The sequence below is a fragment of the Mchenga conophoros genome, linkage group LG16 (assembly GCF_057382185.1).
Source record: "Mchenga conophoros isolate Kocher_MC1m ecotype Shallow Benthic linkage group LG16, M_conophoros_male_GT1.1, whole genome shotgun sequence".
Classification (NCBI taxonomy): Eukaryota; Metazoa; Chordata; class Actinopteri; order Cichliformes; family Cichlidae; genus Mchenga; species Mchenga conophoros.
In genome coordinates, this window is record NC_140541.1 from 36,721,436 (window position 1) to 36,739,751 (window position 18,316).

The following is an 18,316-nucleotide window of genomic DNA, read 5'->3' on the forward strand; positions in this document are numbered from 1 at the left end:
TGGGGAGGGAAAAGGGGCAGCGGCCTGGGTGGAGGTACACAGAGTCACTATAACGAGAAGAGACAGGCAGTCAGTGGCAGTCTAGTGAATGTCAGTCGGTGGATTCAACTATGATGGTTATGGCTTACACATAGCAGGTGAAAGTGGCATGCTAGAGGTCCAAGGAGGGTCTGGAATACACTTGTAGCAACAGGCCTGGCAGGGAGGTGGGCAGGCGAAGTGCCACGATTGAGGGGGTTACAACCAGATATCAGGAAACCAGCATCCAGACAGAGATAGGTGCAGTTCAGTTTGAGAAGCGTAACGCCCAGGCAGGTAGTGCGTTAGCTGTAGATCTGGCAGAGGTCTGTTGTGAGCGCTGGTCTTATATGCTGGTGACTTGATTGGAATCAGGTGTGAAGGCTGATTGGAGTCTCCGCCTGAACGTGGAGCCCAGCAGAGTGGAAAAACCCCGCACTCACCCAGACCATGACAGTTTTATTCTTCTCATAGACAGTCACAATTTAATATGTCAAGATTTTTCTTTATCAGACAATTTCTTACTGAATTAAAATGCTTTGTAGAGTATTTTTAATGTATCTTTAATGTATTTTCATAGTAAACACTAATTGCCAGATTAATGTGTTATCAGATTAACGTGTTATCTGCTTCTGTTATCTGATTAATGTGTTCCTCTGCTTTGTAATTCTGCTTATCCCACAGGTGTGTGTTCTGGAGAAAATAGTTGGACTTCAGGCCTCTGTGTTGACAGCGGGCGATGAATGTTTAGATTCCCCATTTATTATTTTTGATGTTTCCCTTGTACGAGGAGAGCCTGTGATGCTCTTGTTTTCTCTTTCTGGAAACAATGGCTTGTTCACTGAAACCAGACAAATGAATACCAGAAAGGAAATGTTTGAAACTGAAAACCCAATTCAAGGTGAGCTTTAAAATGTAAATGGTAAATGGACTGCTTCTTATGTAGTGCATTTTACCCCTCAGCCATAAAAGGCTAATTGAAGGTATTGTTGTCGTTCTGCCAGGTGGGCGGGCATCATGAATACCAAAGATTGTGAATGTGATAACTCAAGAACAAAGCAACATAGGATGTTCAAATTAGTGTATCTATTAAAAGTCTCAGACAAGTTTAAATCTTGGTGACCTCAACCTCAAGGTCAAAGATCAAGTTCTCCAAAAATCTTGTGAATGATAATCTAAGAATAAGGCGATATAGTATTTTGAAATTGATAACACAGGTATTCCATAGTGTTAATGCATCTCATTTTCTACTCTGCCTAGGCACTCTAAGTGCTTTACACAACTTACTTACAACTTACAACTTATGTTCATACACATTCACTCACATTGATGGATGCATTGGGTTGGTATCATGCAGACTGGAGCTGCCAGGGATCAAACCACCAACCTTCTAATTAGGACTGTAGATGACCTGCTCTACCTCCTGAGCTACAGCCACCCGAATTTGATGTCAGTCAAAATGTCTGAAACATGAATATTTACAGATTCTACTGCTGATTCATTGATTTTTTCCGTGTGTTTTTCTACAGGTTCTATAGAAGCAAAACTCAGAGTTTGGAACATCTTCTCCTCTCTTGAAGTGGTGCTGAATATATCTGCTTCTTGTGATAAAGATTTAGGCTTTAAACCCAGCGATCAAAATAACATTTTGTTTGGAATGAACAACAGACGGGTAATTACAGAAGTCCATCCAATTTATAGTTATGTAGTTGTACTTCTAATGTAACTGTACAAAATAATATTTTAAGTAAATATTAACCCTCATCCTCACCTTTGTTCTACCTTACCTGACATTTATAAATGCTTGTGTTTTCAGAGAAAGAAGCATGTTAGAGTTGGCAGAGCTCTACTGACACTCACAGCTAACCGTTCAGCTACAATAACTCAAAGAGATGGAGGGGAAGGAGACTGCGGAAACGACGACTGTGGAAAAGGCAACTGCAAAAAAGAGGGAGGAGACTGTGGCAAATGCGACTGTGGAAAAGGCGACTGCAAAAAAGGGGGAGGAGACTGTTGCAAAGGCGACTGCGGAAAAGGCGACTGCGAAAAAGGGGGAGGAGACTGTGGCAAATGCGACTGTGGAAAAGGCGACTGCGAAAAAGAGGGAGGAGACTGTTGCAAAGGCGACTGTGGAAAAGGGGGAGAAGACTGTTGCAAAGGCGACTGTGGAAAAGGCGACTGCGAAAAAGGGGGAGGAGACTGTTGCAAAGGCGACTGTGGCAAATGCGACTGTGGAAAAGGCGGAGGAGACTGTTGCAAAGGCGACTGCGGAAAAGGCGACTGCGAAAAAGGGGGAGGAGACTGTTGCAAAGGCGACTGCGGAAAAGGCGACTGCGAAAAAGGGGGAGGAGACTGTGGCAAAGGCGACTGTGGAAAAGGCGACTGCGAAAAAGGGGGAGGAGACTGTTGCAAATGCGACTGCGGAAAAGGCGACTGCGAAAAAGGGGGAGAAGACTGTTGCAAAGGCGACTGTGGAAAAGGCGACTGCGAAAAAGGGGGAGGAGACTGTTGCAAAGGCGACTGTGGAAAAGGCGACTGCGAAAAAGGGGGAGGAGACTGTTGCAAATGCGACTGCGGAAAAGGCGACTGCGAAAAAGGGGGAGGAGACTGTTGCAAAGGCGACTGTGGAAAAGGGGGAGAAGACTGTTGCAAAGGTGACTGTGGAAAAGGGGGAGGAGACTGTTGCAAAGGCGACTGCGGAAAAGGCGACTGCGAAAAAGGGGGAGGAGACTGTTGCAAAGGCGACTGTGGAAAAGGCGACTGCGAAAAAGGGGGAGGGGGAGGACCTGATTGCGGAACGGATGGAGATGGCTCCAGTGGCTTGTCATGTAGCATATCTCCACAGAGTGGAACAATCCTTGATGCTTTTGATATAACTTGCAATACTGAAAATCCCTGCTCTAACTGTCAGTATTGTTTCAGCACTCAGAGTAAGTACTTCTGGATCAGCAAAATCTTTTAAGACACTGATGTAACTAAGTAAACAGTGGCATTTATTTTCCACGTTGTTTTAACATTTGGGGCGATTTGTCCCAGCGGTAAGTTGTGTTTCTAAAGATCCATAGAAACACGGGGGTGGCACTGTAGAACAATCCAAAGTGACTGATCCCAGGGATGAGTTAGATCCTGAAATATATGTACATATTATAGAAAGAAGCATTCCTTTCAAGGCCTCACTGTAAAGTCACTCTAAGTAAAAACTGGCACAACTCACCCCACTTTCCGCTACTGATCAAACGGCGTTGCCCAATCTGCAAACGACGTGGCCAATAGGAGGCTTCTGCAGCTACAGCCTAAAAACACACGCATTTACTACCAAGTAAAACAATAAACATACGGCACAAAATAACATACCAGAAATCGATGGAAGGCTTCCGGAGAAATAATCCACAGGTGATCTCCACAAAAACACGAGTAGCACCACTCAACCAAAGTGTAGCCCATTCAGACTGAGGCAGTAGTGACATGACTCCTACCTGTAACAGCTAGGGAAGTCAGGTGACAGAGGGCTCAAATGCGTACAGCGACAGGTGAGCAAGTGAGGGATGCAGCTACTATTATCGTAGCACCATATAATGTGATTGGCTAGTAGTGTGATTAATAATCCAATACTGAAATATTCATAATATTCATTTAGCTACAAACACAATGGAGTATATTTCACTAGAAATCTAATAATGATAGAAACTCTCTTGTTTGAACCTTATCAGGTAAGACTCTGCGATGCAGTCAGAGCAATGAAGTAAAATTCATCTTCCTTCCTCTCGGAGACAGCAATTCTAACTACAAACTGAATATACTGGCAACTGCAACGGGTGAAGGCCAAACAGTACTCAGCACCACTATAACTGCACAGGTATGCCACAAATAGGATGCATGTACTGACGAGAAAAGATCCAGAGTACGGAAATGCTCTGATTTTGTAGTACTGTGAGAAAATATTTTCTTCTCATCAGGTTATGGATTCAACTTTGAGCTTAAGCTCAATAGAGAACATCTTGGATCAGCTAAAGGCAGAAGGCCAGCTGTCACCAGAAGTCGCTGGACAACTCTTCAGTTCTGTGGCCAATGAACTTAACGACCAATCTGATCCTGCAGGACAAGCAGATAGGCAAAAGGTAGCAAATCTCATCCTGTTTAAGGATAGGACCAGTGAAGAGCCTTGTGCTGCCAGCAGGGCTAAGCAAGCTTTTAACTTTTAAGGCCTTTACACACCGGATGGGTTAAAAATTTTTCAGGCTCACGTATTGTTAATGCAGCTGTTAACATCAACCGTGTAATTTTGCAAAAAGAGTCTGGACAGCTCCACTGACATCCTAAAATATGTACAAAAACAGTCATAATGCAGTTATGAATCAAACCACCAAATTTTCTCTGTTGCTTCTTTGTTGTGAGATTTGGATGAACCCAGAATCTCCATTTCTTCCTTTTGTTGTTGTGTATTCAGATTGCAGTCAGTGTGTACAGGCCTTTAATAGGGCATGCTTTAGGAGCCGCCCAACAGTTGATTCATTCAAAGGAAGTTTCTGTGTGTAATTTTACATCTTTTTGACAGCTTCTCAAGAAAACACAGGTCTCATTTCCAAACTTAATCAGACAGGGTGGATGGAAAGGAAAAACCATCTCTGTGAATCAGGAAATGTTTGAATCTGAATGAACAACATTGTTACTGTAAAATTCTAATATGTCACTTTTTTATGCATTTATTTTGTTGGTGTCTGAAGCTTCGACAGAAGATGCTGGACATATTGATTGCTATAGTAAATGAAAATCTCAACAAAACTCTACAAGACGTTCAGGTGTTAGCCACAGCACTTGCTTCTCTCGTCAAGAAAGGGACTGAACTCAATACATCAGCACAGGTACTGTAGAGAAGTTCAAAAAAGGAGGAATCCATCAGTAAGGACTGTAGACATCTCTCTGCAATGCGTACTGATGTACGTTGCTTTCACTGTAGCTCCCTTCTTAATGGGAAGTAAATGTTTGGTGGACAGGGCTTTTTTAAAATTAAAGGTGGGACATGAGGACCACATTTTAAAGCTTTTGACAATTCAAAAATGTTAATATCTTCATAATTTCTCCCAAATACATGTCTGTGACTGTGAGTTAATTTCCACCTTCAGGAAAGGGCCGCATCATTGTTCGCAACCCTGAGTTCATTTCTCCTCCACATGGATCTAAACGCAACTGAAGTCTTTGCCACAGCCAACATTATTGTGGAGGGCATAAGCAACATGCTCGACTATTGTCCCAGTGTGAGTCTTATGAGGCCGATACTGATTGTGTTTATTTCTCTGGGGAATCGTGGTAGCTTTTAATGTTAGATATGCAAATCAATATCACTTCCCAGCAATATCTGCTGTCTCTTCAAAAAAAACCTTTTTGTATTTAAAATCAGTTTTATTTCTTATTCTAAATGTTGTGTGTTGCAGAAAATTACCTCAGATGGCCTTCTTGGGGCCCTGTACAATATACAGAGTGCGATGTTGGTCTTTATGGAGCTCAATGAGGACTCAAGCATAATTCAGAAAACGCACGTTAAAGTATTTGTCAGAAGGTAAGTTTCACTTCGAATGCAAGACAAAGTTATCAAACAAAAATTAACCACATGTCCCAGAAATTTGAACTGGAAAAATCTCACTGATGCTGGTATACTAAAAAGCTGAAGCCTACAGTCACCTGTCTACGGATGGGTGACAAAATAAAGGAAAACCTGCATAAACCACATGGAAAATTCAGCAAATACAGATGTTTCAAATTCAAATTTTATTTGTCACATACACAGTCATACACAGTACGATATGTAGTGAAATGCTTACACAACTGCTCGTGACCTAAAGGAAAATGAAAAAGCTATGAATAAGATAGGAAATAAATATAAAAATTAAAAAGAGCAAATTTAACTAGGAAGGAATAAAATAAAACAAAATAAAATATAAAAATTTAAGTTAAAAATGAAATAACTGTACAACACAAATTAGAATGAAGGGTAAATTTAACTGGGAAAGAATAAGATAAAATATATAAATTAAAGTTGAAAATAGAATAACTGTACAACAAAATACACAATACACAGTATAGAAATATATAAGAATGTATGAAGAAATATAAATATATATATACACAATAACAGCAGCTGTACAAGTATTAAATGGAAATGAAGAAATATAATGTCCATCTTGTACAATCCACATTTGTAAGTGCCACATTCACATTTTCCATTTCCATTTTCCATAAAACAATGTTGTGTGGCACCTATGAAAGCGCTGAGGAGTGACTATGTCCTAAAAATATCCGTTTACTACAGTAAAGGCAGAATCTGTGACAATCCAGATTGAATCCAGTTTTGTTTTTACAGTGGCTTATTATACTGACAACATTATATAGTAAAAGGATCTCTTACTGAGCCTCTTTGAAGTGACAGTGGTTCACATTTATGTCCCCTCCAGTTGTTAACATAACTACCATAACGTGGTTACAAGTAGCCAAGTCGCAATGAAAACACATTTTACTTTGTATATTAATAGTTTATTGATTCCAGAGCTGTTAAACTTGCAAACTAATATTTAAGAGAAGCACATGTTTAATGTGGATCTCCTGATCTTTTCTTACAGAGTTTTACCAGCAGTCTTGTACACAGGCTCCGTAAATATTACCAACTGTACCTGCATCACATTTTCTCTCCCACAACTACCCACTACCATACTTCCTTCAGACAAACCAGTGGATGTGCGAGTACGTCAATACCCATGTGCCTATGAGTGTTTGTGCTGTGGATATGTACATGTGTGTAAATCAATTTTGCTCAATCATCCTAACGTCTAATGTCTGACCTGATCTTTGAATTACACTTTCAGATGCTGAACTTAGATGTAAACCCATTTTGTTGGAAGGTGGGATGGGACATCAGCAGATTCATAGGTTATTTATCCCTCACAACAAAAGAAGGGTCTGTTATCCCTGTGGAAAACTTAAGTAAGGATATTCAGGTCAGTGTAGCAACATTACAGCATCCACACTTACTGTTTTCAATCTCCTTTTGAGAGGACTTGTTTCTGGGGACTTTTGAGAAATGCATATTAAGAATAGTTTTGTGACAGAAGTGAAGATGGTGAATCTGTTGCCCAGAATTCCTATCAATGGCTAAAACACTGGCTAAAAAAGAATCACAATAAGGTCATGGAGTGGCCTAACCAATCTCCAGAATTTGATAATCTAGGGAGAGAGCTGAAACTGTGAGTCACCAAGAAGAAGCCAAGAAACCTGGAGAGTTTAGAGAGTTTCTGTAAAGGGGACTGGGCTATAATCCCTCCCTAGATGTGAGAGAAGGTGGTGACCACCTACAAGAAACATTTTACTGCTTTCAATTTCTCCACCAAGTGCTAAGTCATATTTTACTTGAGGATTAAATACTTATGCAAATACTTTCACTCAATGACAAAAAAAATTATATAATAGAAAAGGGCCTGATGTAATTCTGGGGAGGGATTACTACTTTTAAATAGTAGTACAATTAATAGTAGTAGTAGTACTAATTAATATGTTACTTGCATGTAACTATTTTACAAGTTTAAAATATGTTAAAGTGGCTACATTTTGAAACAGTGGATAACTGCTTTCTAACATCTGACTTCAGATCATGTTTCCACGGTTTGCTGGAGAACAAGTGAACACCACTATTCTGGACTTGGGGAACTTCAGCACAACGGTTATTGATATTCCTTCAGCGAACTCTACCCTGGTTCTAAAGGTTCAGTGACTTGTTCTTTTATGTCGACTCCTGAAATTAGAAGAAGCAAACATGCTTAGTGGACAGTTATATTATGGTTACATTACATACAGAGGCTACATTCTGTTCAGCGTGACTTTTGCTTGTGACCATGCTAACATTGCTAACTGTTAGCAGAAAGTGTAGCTACAAGACGAGGCTAAAGAAAATTTTTACATGGCAGTTTTGCATTAAAAGATCAGCTATTGCAGGTCATCTCCTGGAGACCACGAATATATGTACCAGTTTCTGACACATTTCATCACCTACATCAGAAGAATCTTTATTTGATGTAAATTAATGTCATAGTGATTAACCGCTGACAGATTGTCATGTCAAATATGTAGAGCCACGCTGTTACCCTCCCTAAAACTTCATATCTTTGCTACACTGTAGCACTATGATGACTGCAGCCAATCATAGTTTTACTAATTATATTCTTTATTCTTTCATGAAGGAAATTCATGATTTTATTTTAGATTGCGCATTCATAAGATTTTGTCTTGCATGTCCAACCTTTTAAAGATGATGCCTTCAAAGGTTCCTTTACCCTTCAAAGTCCTCCTTGGTTATAATGACTACCCTACTGAGACAAATTATGTAGCGGCAACAGAGATGCCTCAGCAGGGAGCCACACAAGGTAAGAAATGCCTTTGCTTAATTGTGGTGACAAGATTTTTTCCACTTCTAATGTGACTGAAGTGAGATTTGACTGTGTCTCATGTGCCTGCACAGAGGAGAAATACACATGGCTCCTGCACCCTGAGGATTTAAAGGGCAACACTGGAGTGCATTATCTTGTTGTGAGACCCATAGTGGGCCCAGGTATAAAATCTATAAATGCCAGTTTATCAATTACGCCCATCACAACCTCATGTCAATTTTGGAATAAATCACTACTGGACTGGAGCAAATCTGGATGCAGAGTAAGTGCAACATTTCAATCTGCTACACGTACAGTGAGGCGTTGCTTAAACAATAATGGAAATATAAGCTGTTGTCTTTCAAGGTTGGTGCCAATACCACGCATTTAGAAACCCAGTGCCTCTGCAACCACCTCACCTTCTTTGGGAACTCCTTCTTTGTCACTCCCAACCTTGTCGACCCGTCACGCACTGCTGAGCTATTTGCAACCTTTGCCGATAATCCTGTGGTTGTGTGCTTCGTCGCGGCACTCTTTTTGGCATATCTCTTGGTCCTCGTGTGGGCAAGACGAAAAGATATTCAAGACACAGTCAAGGTATTGCATCTCTCGTGGACTGAAGAACAGATTAAAAATAACAAAAGGCTTGTCTGTTTCCTAGGAGTATTATATATCTTAAAAAAAAACACAACAACAACTTATATGTTAGTTGTTCTGAGGTGTTTTCTGTGGAAACAGTTGTGTTTGAGGCTCCAGGGGACGCTTGATGTTGTGAAAACCTGGAGGTGTATGAGTTAGAGAATAAAGAAAATAGCTAGAAAGACTTTGTAGCTCACTTCTCATCTGTTTGATCCTTGAAGCTTAAGGTCATTTCAGCCACTTCTAAAATACACACTTGTATCTCTCTGCATCTTCTATATTCTTACATGAACTCTCTCTGGATAGATAGATAGATAGTTTCTAGATAGATAGTTGAACGCTAATATGTGAACAGCTTTTCTGTTTGGGAATAGCGTCTCCATCTCATGTCCATATAATATTTTTGCTTGTTGGCTGAATAACAGGTAAAGGTGACAGAGCTGGAGGACAATGATCCAATGGATGAGTATCGCTACCTGTTGAGTGTCTGCACCGGGCATCGTATAGGAGCCTCCACTTCCTCTCAGGTACATGTGTTCAGTGAAAGTCACACTTATCACAAAGTTACTTTAGACTTGTGGAAACATCATGAGATGCACGTTCTCTGTTTTCAGTCTGCTTATCAGCAGCTCATCTTTTTACAATTTCACCACCAGAGATGGGCAGTAGCGTTACTGTAATCCGATTACTTTTTTCAAGTAATGAGAAAAGTAAGGGATTACTATTGCCAAAAAAGCAATTAGATTACTGTTACTTCTCCCATAAGCACCCTGCGTTACTGCGTTACTAAACCGTGATTTTGTTTGTGAGCGTGTCTCACGACAAGGACGTACAAGCGTGCGACGTCCGTGGCAGCAACGTCCATGTGCAGATCAACAATGAATAATATGGAGTGCAGGAGAGAAGGTACAACCATGCGGCGTTTAAAGCTTGGAAGTACTGGCATTACTTTGAGTTTGATTCTGTAAGTGACAAAAACATTAGCGTTTGCTGTTCACTCTGCGTGGAAAAAAAAAACTTCTTTCTACAGCGAAAAATTAAACATTAAATCTGAGCAAGCACCGAGCACACCGCCACGGGAATGTGAAATTCACAGAGAAATCCCCGGATCCTCCCACTGACATGACTGCTGAGGCACCGGGCAAACCTCCACCCGCCCCACTCCTGCTAAATAGATGAAAATAGATTTAAGAGCCACAGGACCCAGTGCCGCTGAGTCTTAGATTTTATTTGAAAGAGTGAGTGCAAACGCAAAACATTATTTTATTTTATAAGCTGGAATATGCAGAAAATAGGTTTGAATGTTAAACACATTTCACAGAGAATATTGCATATAATTAAATTTTTGCTTGATGCTTAAAGTTAAAAGATTAAAACCAATAAAACACGTTTTAAAGAGAGACTTTTTCATTTGATTACATTTTACATAATGATGGATTATGCAGAAAAAGAACTGGGCTGAAAGGTCTTTCGCTTTATTATGTATTGAGGTTGTGTCTCATGTTTTTATAAACTAAGTAATAAAGTAACTAATTACTTTTGAAAACAAGTGATCAGTAAAGTAACAGGATTACATCTTGGAGAAGTAATCAGTAATTAGTAACTAATTACTATTTTCAAGTAACTTGATCAACACTGTTCACCACAAACAAGAACTTTTTCATCTGTGTTACCCAAACACACAATACGCCATTCAGCAACTCTTCATGTTTCGCTGGCAGTGAAACACCGTGAAGCACTCAATAACCAAAGACTTCTGGGGTTGCTCCATCAGCTCCATCTTAAGGGCGAGTTCTAAAATAGGCTTGTGAATACTCAGCTTTCGTTAGGTGGTGGGCTTCATACACCTGCTCTTTCTGCCGACACATTAGGCCCCATAATATATGTGTTTTTTTAGCATGTTCTGCTAACACTAAGCCAGAGGTGGGACCAAGTCATTGTTTTGCAAGTCTCAAGTAAGTCTCAAGTCTTTATCCTCAAGTCTCAAGTCAAGTCTCAAGTAATGTCAGGCAAGTCAGAGTCGAGTCTCAAGTCACTGGTGTAAAAGTCCGAGTCAAGTCACAAGTCTGAAACTTTGAATTTCAAGTCCTTTCGAGTCTTTAAAAAAAAAAAAACAACGAAAAAATAATGTTGCAGTTATGCTAAATGTAAATATTAGACCATGTAATTTTAAAATCTGTGTTTTTCTCAACACATGACAAAATAGTGAACTTAGAAAATATACACAAATTGTGAAATTGCACCTCTTTAAAATGCAGCTCAATTAAACTTAGCTCCAAGGATAATTTTCACCGACAGTTCTGAGATACGCTGCATGTTATTCTTGGATGCGGTTGTAGGACCGGCTTTAAAATCGCATGACAAAAATATCATACACATTAAAAAAAACTGTATCACCAACGTAGCCTGGACAACATTTGCTAGTTAGATGAAGTCAGCTATCTCATCTTAGCATATTTATATGCATATTTATAATCATACGGTTCTTGGAGTGAGTGCACACACTCATGAAGTTTAGTAACTTCAGGTCACTGCAACAAGCCCAGGTACAGTTTACCGACGGATGGGTGCAGGACCTTGAAATGCACCGTGTAGAAAGTAAAGACCATCGTACGTATCATAAGTTTACCAGTCTCACAAATCGTCGTCATAAATACACATTCCTTAACCGTTTATTAATAGGACCTTTGAGCTCAACGGTAATTAATTAGTAGTGGAAATAATTTCTGGTAGCATCACAGAAATGTAGCAGTGACAATAATACTGTATGCTGTAATCGTACTGGACAATTGGTGATACAAAAAACCTGTTTTATCCTGTGAATAAAAGTATGTGTTTTTGTCAATGTACCATAATAACAGAAGCGAAACGCAATATTGTGTCAGGACAATTCACTATTTATGCACAATAAACAAAGGAGCATAGCGCGACAATTTCTGTTCAGCGCCAGACTTGCTTGTAACCTATATCACCAGTTATGTTATGAAAGTGACGTATTAACTACAACAGCAGACTGACCTTTGTGTAAATGCTTGGAGCAGACTAACCTGTGAGCTGGAGTGTTCTGGGACGTTATATTTGACCTTTGAATGGCTGCAATCCAGTTGTGTCTTTGTTACTTCGGCAACATGGCTCGAACAATTTCTCTTCAACGACATAATCCGATAACAACCGATCTCTTTACCCGTCGGCTTCCCATGGCTGTCATGCGACCGGCTATTGCAGTTAATAATACAACGGCTTCTTGTGTTTCTTTTTATCGCTGTATAACTGATTTCAATTGAAAGCCTGCGTGCGCTAGTACCGCTTGCCACGAGTTCCCAGAATCCTTTGCGGTTCTACCCGTGAATGACGTCACATTTTCAATCTCTATATAATATGCATGTTAAATTTTATATTTGGGGTAAAATATCAAGTCTTTTCAAGTAAACCGGTTCAAGTCCAATTCAAGTCCCAAGTCATTGGTGTAAAAGTCCAAGTCAAGTCACAAGTCTTAGAACATTTTTTCAAGTCAAGTCTAAAGTCATAAAATTAATGACTCGAGTCTGACTCGAGTCCAAGTCATGTGACTCGAGTCCACACCTCTGCACTAAGCTACAGGCAGATTTGCACTTGGGTTTCAGCACATGCTCTGTACTGATCACTTAGGCTGCTCATCTCATCACTCGTATTTTCTGTCTGTACTAACTTTTCAGTGATTTTTTTTTCTTTCAGTAACTTTATGTGAAAAAGTACATTGTTTGTGTCTTTTCTTTTCTGTATTCCCAGACTGATGTATGCAATTACATATTAAAGAAAAGGCACATGCACATGCTTTAATATCTATCTCATCAGATAGAATAGAAGAAGAAGAAAGTTAACGAGAGTGGAGCTTAAACATGCATTTTTTAATGTCCAACCGGTGGCAACTCCTCTGGATGGAAAGTAAAGAAACTAATAAAACAGACTGTATAGAAGTATTTTGGTAAATTCTTACTTTTCTACTTGTTGCTAACATCTTACCAGTTTTGTAAATGATGGTAAAACATTGTGTGTCTTAACGTCGGGGATGTTTTTCTTGCTGTTAACACTGACCTACGAGCTTGTTAGCATGTTAGCATGTTACGAGCTCATGTTTAATGAAATTCTGTAACCTGTTTCCTAGCAAAATATAAATACATGCACAGCACTATGTGTATCATATGCACTGCACACAGACTCTCACACTTACACACAGTGAAATCTTAATTGTTATTTTTACAGTGGTTATTCTAACTGTATGAAACAGACAAAAATTGATCAAGTCCGTATTTCTATTACTATTTGAAGTTTTCCCTAATATATTGCCAGAAACAGTTTAAACCAGTACTAAGGCGCTACCATTGCTCTCATATATGGAATCAGAATGGTATTGTTTTCAGTTTTATACTTTTCATGCACAAAATTGATTATTTTAGGTGACAGTTACTCTGCTGGGCACAGAAGGACACAGCGAGCCTCACCACTTGACAGATTCAAAGAAACGTGTGTTTGAAAGGGGAGCAGTGGACATGTTCCTGCTAACTACGCCCTTCTCCCTGGGAGACCTGCAGGGCATCAGACTATGGCACAACAATTCAGGAAGCCATTCTGCCTGGTAGGAAAAAAAGAAATGTCACAACCACACAAAAGAAAGGCATCTCGACAATTATGGTATTTTCTGAGTCATTAGAAACATACTGTTTGACCAAGAACACCACAATGATTGGACATTAAGGTGAATACAGTGTGAATCCGGTCCCAATTACACTGATCTTAAAGATAATTATTGTTGCTTTTTTAAGGAAAACATGGTCTTTAAATGCAATTCAGCTGTCATTTTAAGTAATATGTCTTCTACTGACTTTTGTGGGTGTCACGTGGAGCAAAGCAGAGGTCACATGATTGCATCTTGCATTTACATTGTTTGCCTTTTCTCAGGTATGTAGGCAATGTCATGGTGCAGGATTTACAGACAGAGGAGAAATGGCATTTTCTATGTAATTCCTGGCTGTCGGTAGACATTGATGACTGTTCCCTCGATAAAATATTTCCTGCTGCAACAGAGATGGATCTAAAAAGGTTCAGGTAAGCGCAAAGCCTGGTGGTACGTTTGGTAGCAGAATTACACGTACAAGCACTCTGTCTAGAGGCTGAACATGAAACTCAGATTGGGAGTACTGATCAAATGCAAATTCAATCGAATTCATGGTTTGGAGTTCCATTTGGATAATGTTATGTTTGCAGCAGGCAGGGTAAACTATCATTTTTTTTTTTAATGAAATTCACTTTCACAAAGCAGCAGCCAGAATTTACTTTTCAACTCGTTGAAAAATCTACCAGTGCTTGTGGACTTTCACAAGGCTACCAGAAAGAAATTATTAGGCCCAGGTATGATTAAAATGCAAGGTGGAGGGAGAGTGGACACACTGGACAGAGGATGCTGAGCTGCCAAGCAGGAGAAAAAGAAGAAAACAACAGAGAAGATTCATGGATGATGTGATAGAGGACATACAGTGGGTTGGTGTGACAGAAGAAGCTGGGGATAGGGTGAGATAGAGGCAGATTTCCAAAGACGAAATGAAACCCAGTAAAAGCTGCCACTTTCTTCTCATCCCAGTTGAGTAGCTAAATATTTGGTTTAAGCGCTGATCTGGTGATTTAGTGGGGATTATTCGCTTTTCTTTAGGCTCTAAAACCTCCAAATGCTTCAGATCTACAATAGTGTTTTACAGGAATTAGAAAAAGATTAAAATGTGATGCTAATCCATCACTAATTAGCTGTTTATGAAGGTTTAAAACATTTGATTTTTACAATGTTGCTTTTATCTTTCAGTAATTTGTTCTTCACAAAGACAACAAAGGATTTCAATGACGGACACCTCTGGATTTCGGTGATCAGTCGACCACCGAGCAGCCACTTCACCTGTGTGCAGAGAGTGTCCTGCTGTTTTTCTCTGCTGCTCTGTACCATGTTAACCAGTATCATGTTTTATGGGATCCCAAAAGATCCCTCTGACCAAGTAATGGACCTAGGTACATCAAAAATGTATTGCCATTAAATTTACTTTTAAAAAAGTGTAAAAAAGTCCAAATCTAATTAATCTATTTCCCATTTGTATTTTCAGGAAGTTTTGAGTTTACTTGGCAGCAGTTCATGATTGGAGTTCAGAGCTCCCTCATCATGTTTCCCGTCAATATCCTCATAGTCAGTATTTTCAGATTCACTCGTCCTCGGGAGTTTTCTTGTTGCCAGCGCAAAAAAAAGAAAAAGAACACACAAGATTCTTCTGCCACAACGGACATGACTAACAGAGTGTCTTTAGATGTTATCATTAAGGTAGGTGTTTCCTGTTTTTGTGTTTCTGCATTTAATATTAAGGTGCTGCTAAACTGGCACCCAAGCCTTATGACAAACTTTTTTGTACGTGTTACAAATACTGATGGTTTTGTGGGTTTAGAAGAATTTCTCTAATGTGCATACACTTCATTTGGTATCAAAATTCGGTATTGAATGTGCTTCCCCTTAGGACATCACAAGAATTGCCCACTCGCTCTCTAAGACGATGAAAAGCAACGTCGCATGCAAGGAGATTAAGTTTGTACCTGGACAAGAAAATGATGTCAATGCTATACTTTCTGTGTTGAAAGACTTAATCACACAGAATAACACAGCTAGTGAAAATATCGAGACAGAAACACAGCCTCAGCTATCAGGTGAGTTCTCGTGTTAATAATTGATCATGATCAACCAAAAGTGCTGCAACACTGCCCCAAACCCCCATCTTATTTAAGTTTGCGCGACCTGCCCGTTAAGAACATATTCTTGGGTACTTCTATATCAGTTTCAACATTATACTGTTCAGAAAAACAAAACTAAAGTTGAAGCACGGACATCGTGACACACTGGAGGAGATCAAGTGGCCACTGAAGTGCAAGTAGCTTTCTAAAAACAAGAGCAAAGTTGCAGGGAGCCAAATCTGGCACCTGCTGATGAATGATTGTGCTGCTGAGGCCAAAATCACCTGCCTCTTCAACTGTGGTGCGTGCCACTGAGTATCAGCACACACCACACTGAAGCGGTGTACAGCAAATCTTCTCGGTTTCATGGCTCTTTAGGATGTTACCTTAGAACACGCTGACTGTCTGAGCCTAGAAAATGAATTTATGGTGAATGCTGCATCTTCCTCGAGCGATGCTTTGCCATTGGGGTGAGGTCTACTGAGAAGTACTTTGGTTTGAAGCCGGGGTCAGTTGGACACAAATTTTTACATGTGAACTCTGCACCACATATGAGTGCGTAGAATAGGATTCATGTCTTCGAGTGCCTCTGGATACAAACCAGAGGGGAGATCAGCTAACTCGACCTTTGGACTTTTCACAAGTGTAGTCAGACAACTTTATGATCACAGCTCTCGCATTAAGGGTCAAATTAGTACTTACATATCAGAAGGTCTCACAAACAGTTTGGTGTCAGTTCTTTTGCTTTTAAATAACATGCAAAGCAAATTTAAGTGGCGTGCTACAAATTTGATGGACGTTGTTTTTAATCAGCTGTTAATTCAAAGAGGCATAAAAGATGAAAATTTGCCTGAAAGGACGGACACTGCAGAGTTCTGAAATCATTCAGAAGATACTTGCTTATATGACAAAGTGGTTGTTTGAAACAAATAAAGACAGAATTTGAAAACGCTGCCAACAATCACATTTCTGCAAACAAAGCAATTTTTGCTTTCTGAACACATCATATCATGTGCTTCCTTGAGATTTCCAAGTAATAACATATGTACATTTTCAGATAGCAGCGCTTATCCAGCATCGGCAGAGGGGGGGATTCAAAAGAACAGAAACAAAAGCCAGTATCTGTACAGACAACTGTGTCGCATCGACAGTGAGTTGAGTCAGCTGGGTCCCTCAGGCTTCCCGAATCCACACAGCTACAAACAGGCGCTGCAGCAAGTCCAGAGCACGAAGGAGTTGCTTGAAGATCAACTCGTTGCATCCAACAGAGGCGTTCCAGATGAACCCACCAACAAAACGTATGAAAGTCACTCTGTAAGAGGACCGCGCTGGTGCAGTTAGATGTCACATCCATCTAGAACATTTTATTTTATCTTGGAGGAATTAACTGCAGTTATAGCTGCTGTATGTCTTTGTTTTAATTATTATAGTCACTGCAACGCTTTTAATTGATAAAATTAAAACTCAACACAAAGACGGGGGTTGTTGAGGCACTCTGAGGATAAAATCATATAACAAATTTGTTCTCGCAACAATTCAGCAAGCAAAACACACCAACGTGTATCGACTCAAAGTCTTCCTCAGGGACTGACACATGCACAGCCTAGATTAAATACCCTGGCTCGCACTCAACCAGCACCTGTGTGCAAAGTATTTTAAAAAGACAGACGTCCCTACATATCAAAGCAATAACAAAACCTCAGCAATGTTCTGTAAGAATTATCAAAGAAACTACAAAAGCAATATGAGAAAAAGGACCAACAAACACCATTTTTAAACTCACAGTAAATCAAAATAGAGCACAATTCAATCATTAAAATACGTTGAGCTAGAGCACAAAATTTCACTAGTCAAAATATGCATGAGCCTGCACAGTAAGCTATTAAAAAACTTCAAAAATAAACAATAAAATCTATGAGAGTTTCAAGATTGTGACTTTAAATTTTAAATCATCAAAATGGGTGTTCTATGAGTAAAACAACTGAAGTCTAATTGCTGATCTGCAGAGGTAGAAAAAGTGCCAAAGTACAAGTACAGGTTCTTAAAAAAATACTAGTAAAGTATTAAGTACACTCCAGAAAAAGCTGACTCAACTTCTTTACTCAAGTAAAAGATGAAAAAAAAAAGGCTCTGAAATGTACTCAAAGTGAGAAAGTAAAAAGTAGCTCTTTGAAGCACATTTATATCAAGTATTTTTATGCAAAGCTAAATGAACTTTGTGCTATTACTCGATCAGTTTCAGATGATGGATCTATGTGTCATCAGCTCAAATTCAAATTCATCTCTGCTACATTTCATGTAACCTAACTCTGAGCATGAACCTCTTCTTCCTGTTCTGTTTTCCTCTTTTCCCTTTATGCTCGCTCCTGCAGCCAGGAATTGTGCAATGCTCCAGCCCACTTTAACCCCTGACTATAGCGTGATGAATGATGCAAAAAATATGAGTTATCAAAAGCTTTTGCTTCTTTGATCTCTTTGTATGTGTAAAGCCCCAGTGATAGATACAACAG

The 18,316-nt window shown here is 39.6% G+C and overlaps 1 protein-coding gene across 1 annotated transcript in view; it reads left to right on the forward strand.

Moving 5' to 3' along the window:
• Positions 1–18,316, forward strand: part of LOC146557267 (polycystin-1-like protein 2) — a 50,892-nt gene that overhangs the window by 21,660 nt on the left and 10,916 nt on the right. Inside the window, exons 8-28 of the mRNA XM_085250554.1 lie at positions 703–919; positions 1,548–1,690; positions 1,835–2,948; positions 3,729–3,874; positions 3,975–4,136; positions 4,743–4,880; positions 5,142–5,273; positions 5,451–5,575; positions 6,633–6,753; positions 6,876–7,007; positions 7,655–7,768; positions 8,312–8,426; positions 8,522–8,712; positions 8,796–9,026; positions 9,494–9,595; positions 13,505–13,683; positions 14,007–14,153; positions 14,902–15,101; positions 15,194–15,405; positions 15,596–15,782; positions 16,864–17,104. Of these exons, the coding sequence (XP_085106680.1) occupies positions 703–919; positions 1,548–1,690; positions 1,835–2,948; positions 3,729–3,874; positions 3,975–4,136; positions 4,743–4,880; positions 5,142–5,273; positions 5,451–5,575; positions 6,633–6,753; positions 6,876–7,007; positions 7,655–7,768; positions 8,312–8,426; positions 8,522–8,712; positions 8,796–9,026; positions 9,494–9,595; positions 13,505–13,683; positions 14,007–14,153; positions 14,902–15,101; positions 15,194–15,405; positions 15,596–15,782; positions 16,864–17,104 (4,349 nt within the window). The remainder of the gene's footprint in view (positions 1–702; positions 920–1,547; positions 1,691–1,834; positions 2,949–3,728; positions 3,875–3,974; positions 4,137–4,742; positions 4,881–5,141; positions 5,274–5,450; positions 5,576–6,632; positions 6,754–6,875; positions 7,008–7,654; positions 7,769–8,311; positions 8,427–8,521; positions 8,713–8,795; positions 9,027–9,493; positions 9,596–13,504; positions 13,684–14,006; positions 14,154–14,901; positions 15,102–15,193; positions 15,406–15,595; positions 15,783–16,863; positions 17,105–18,316) is intronic.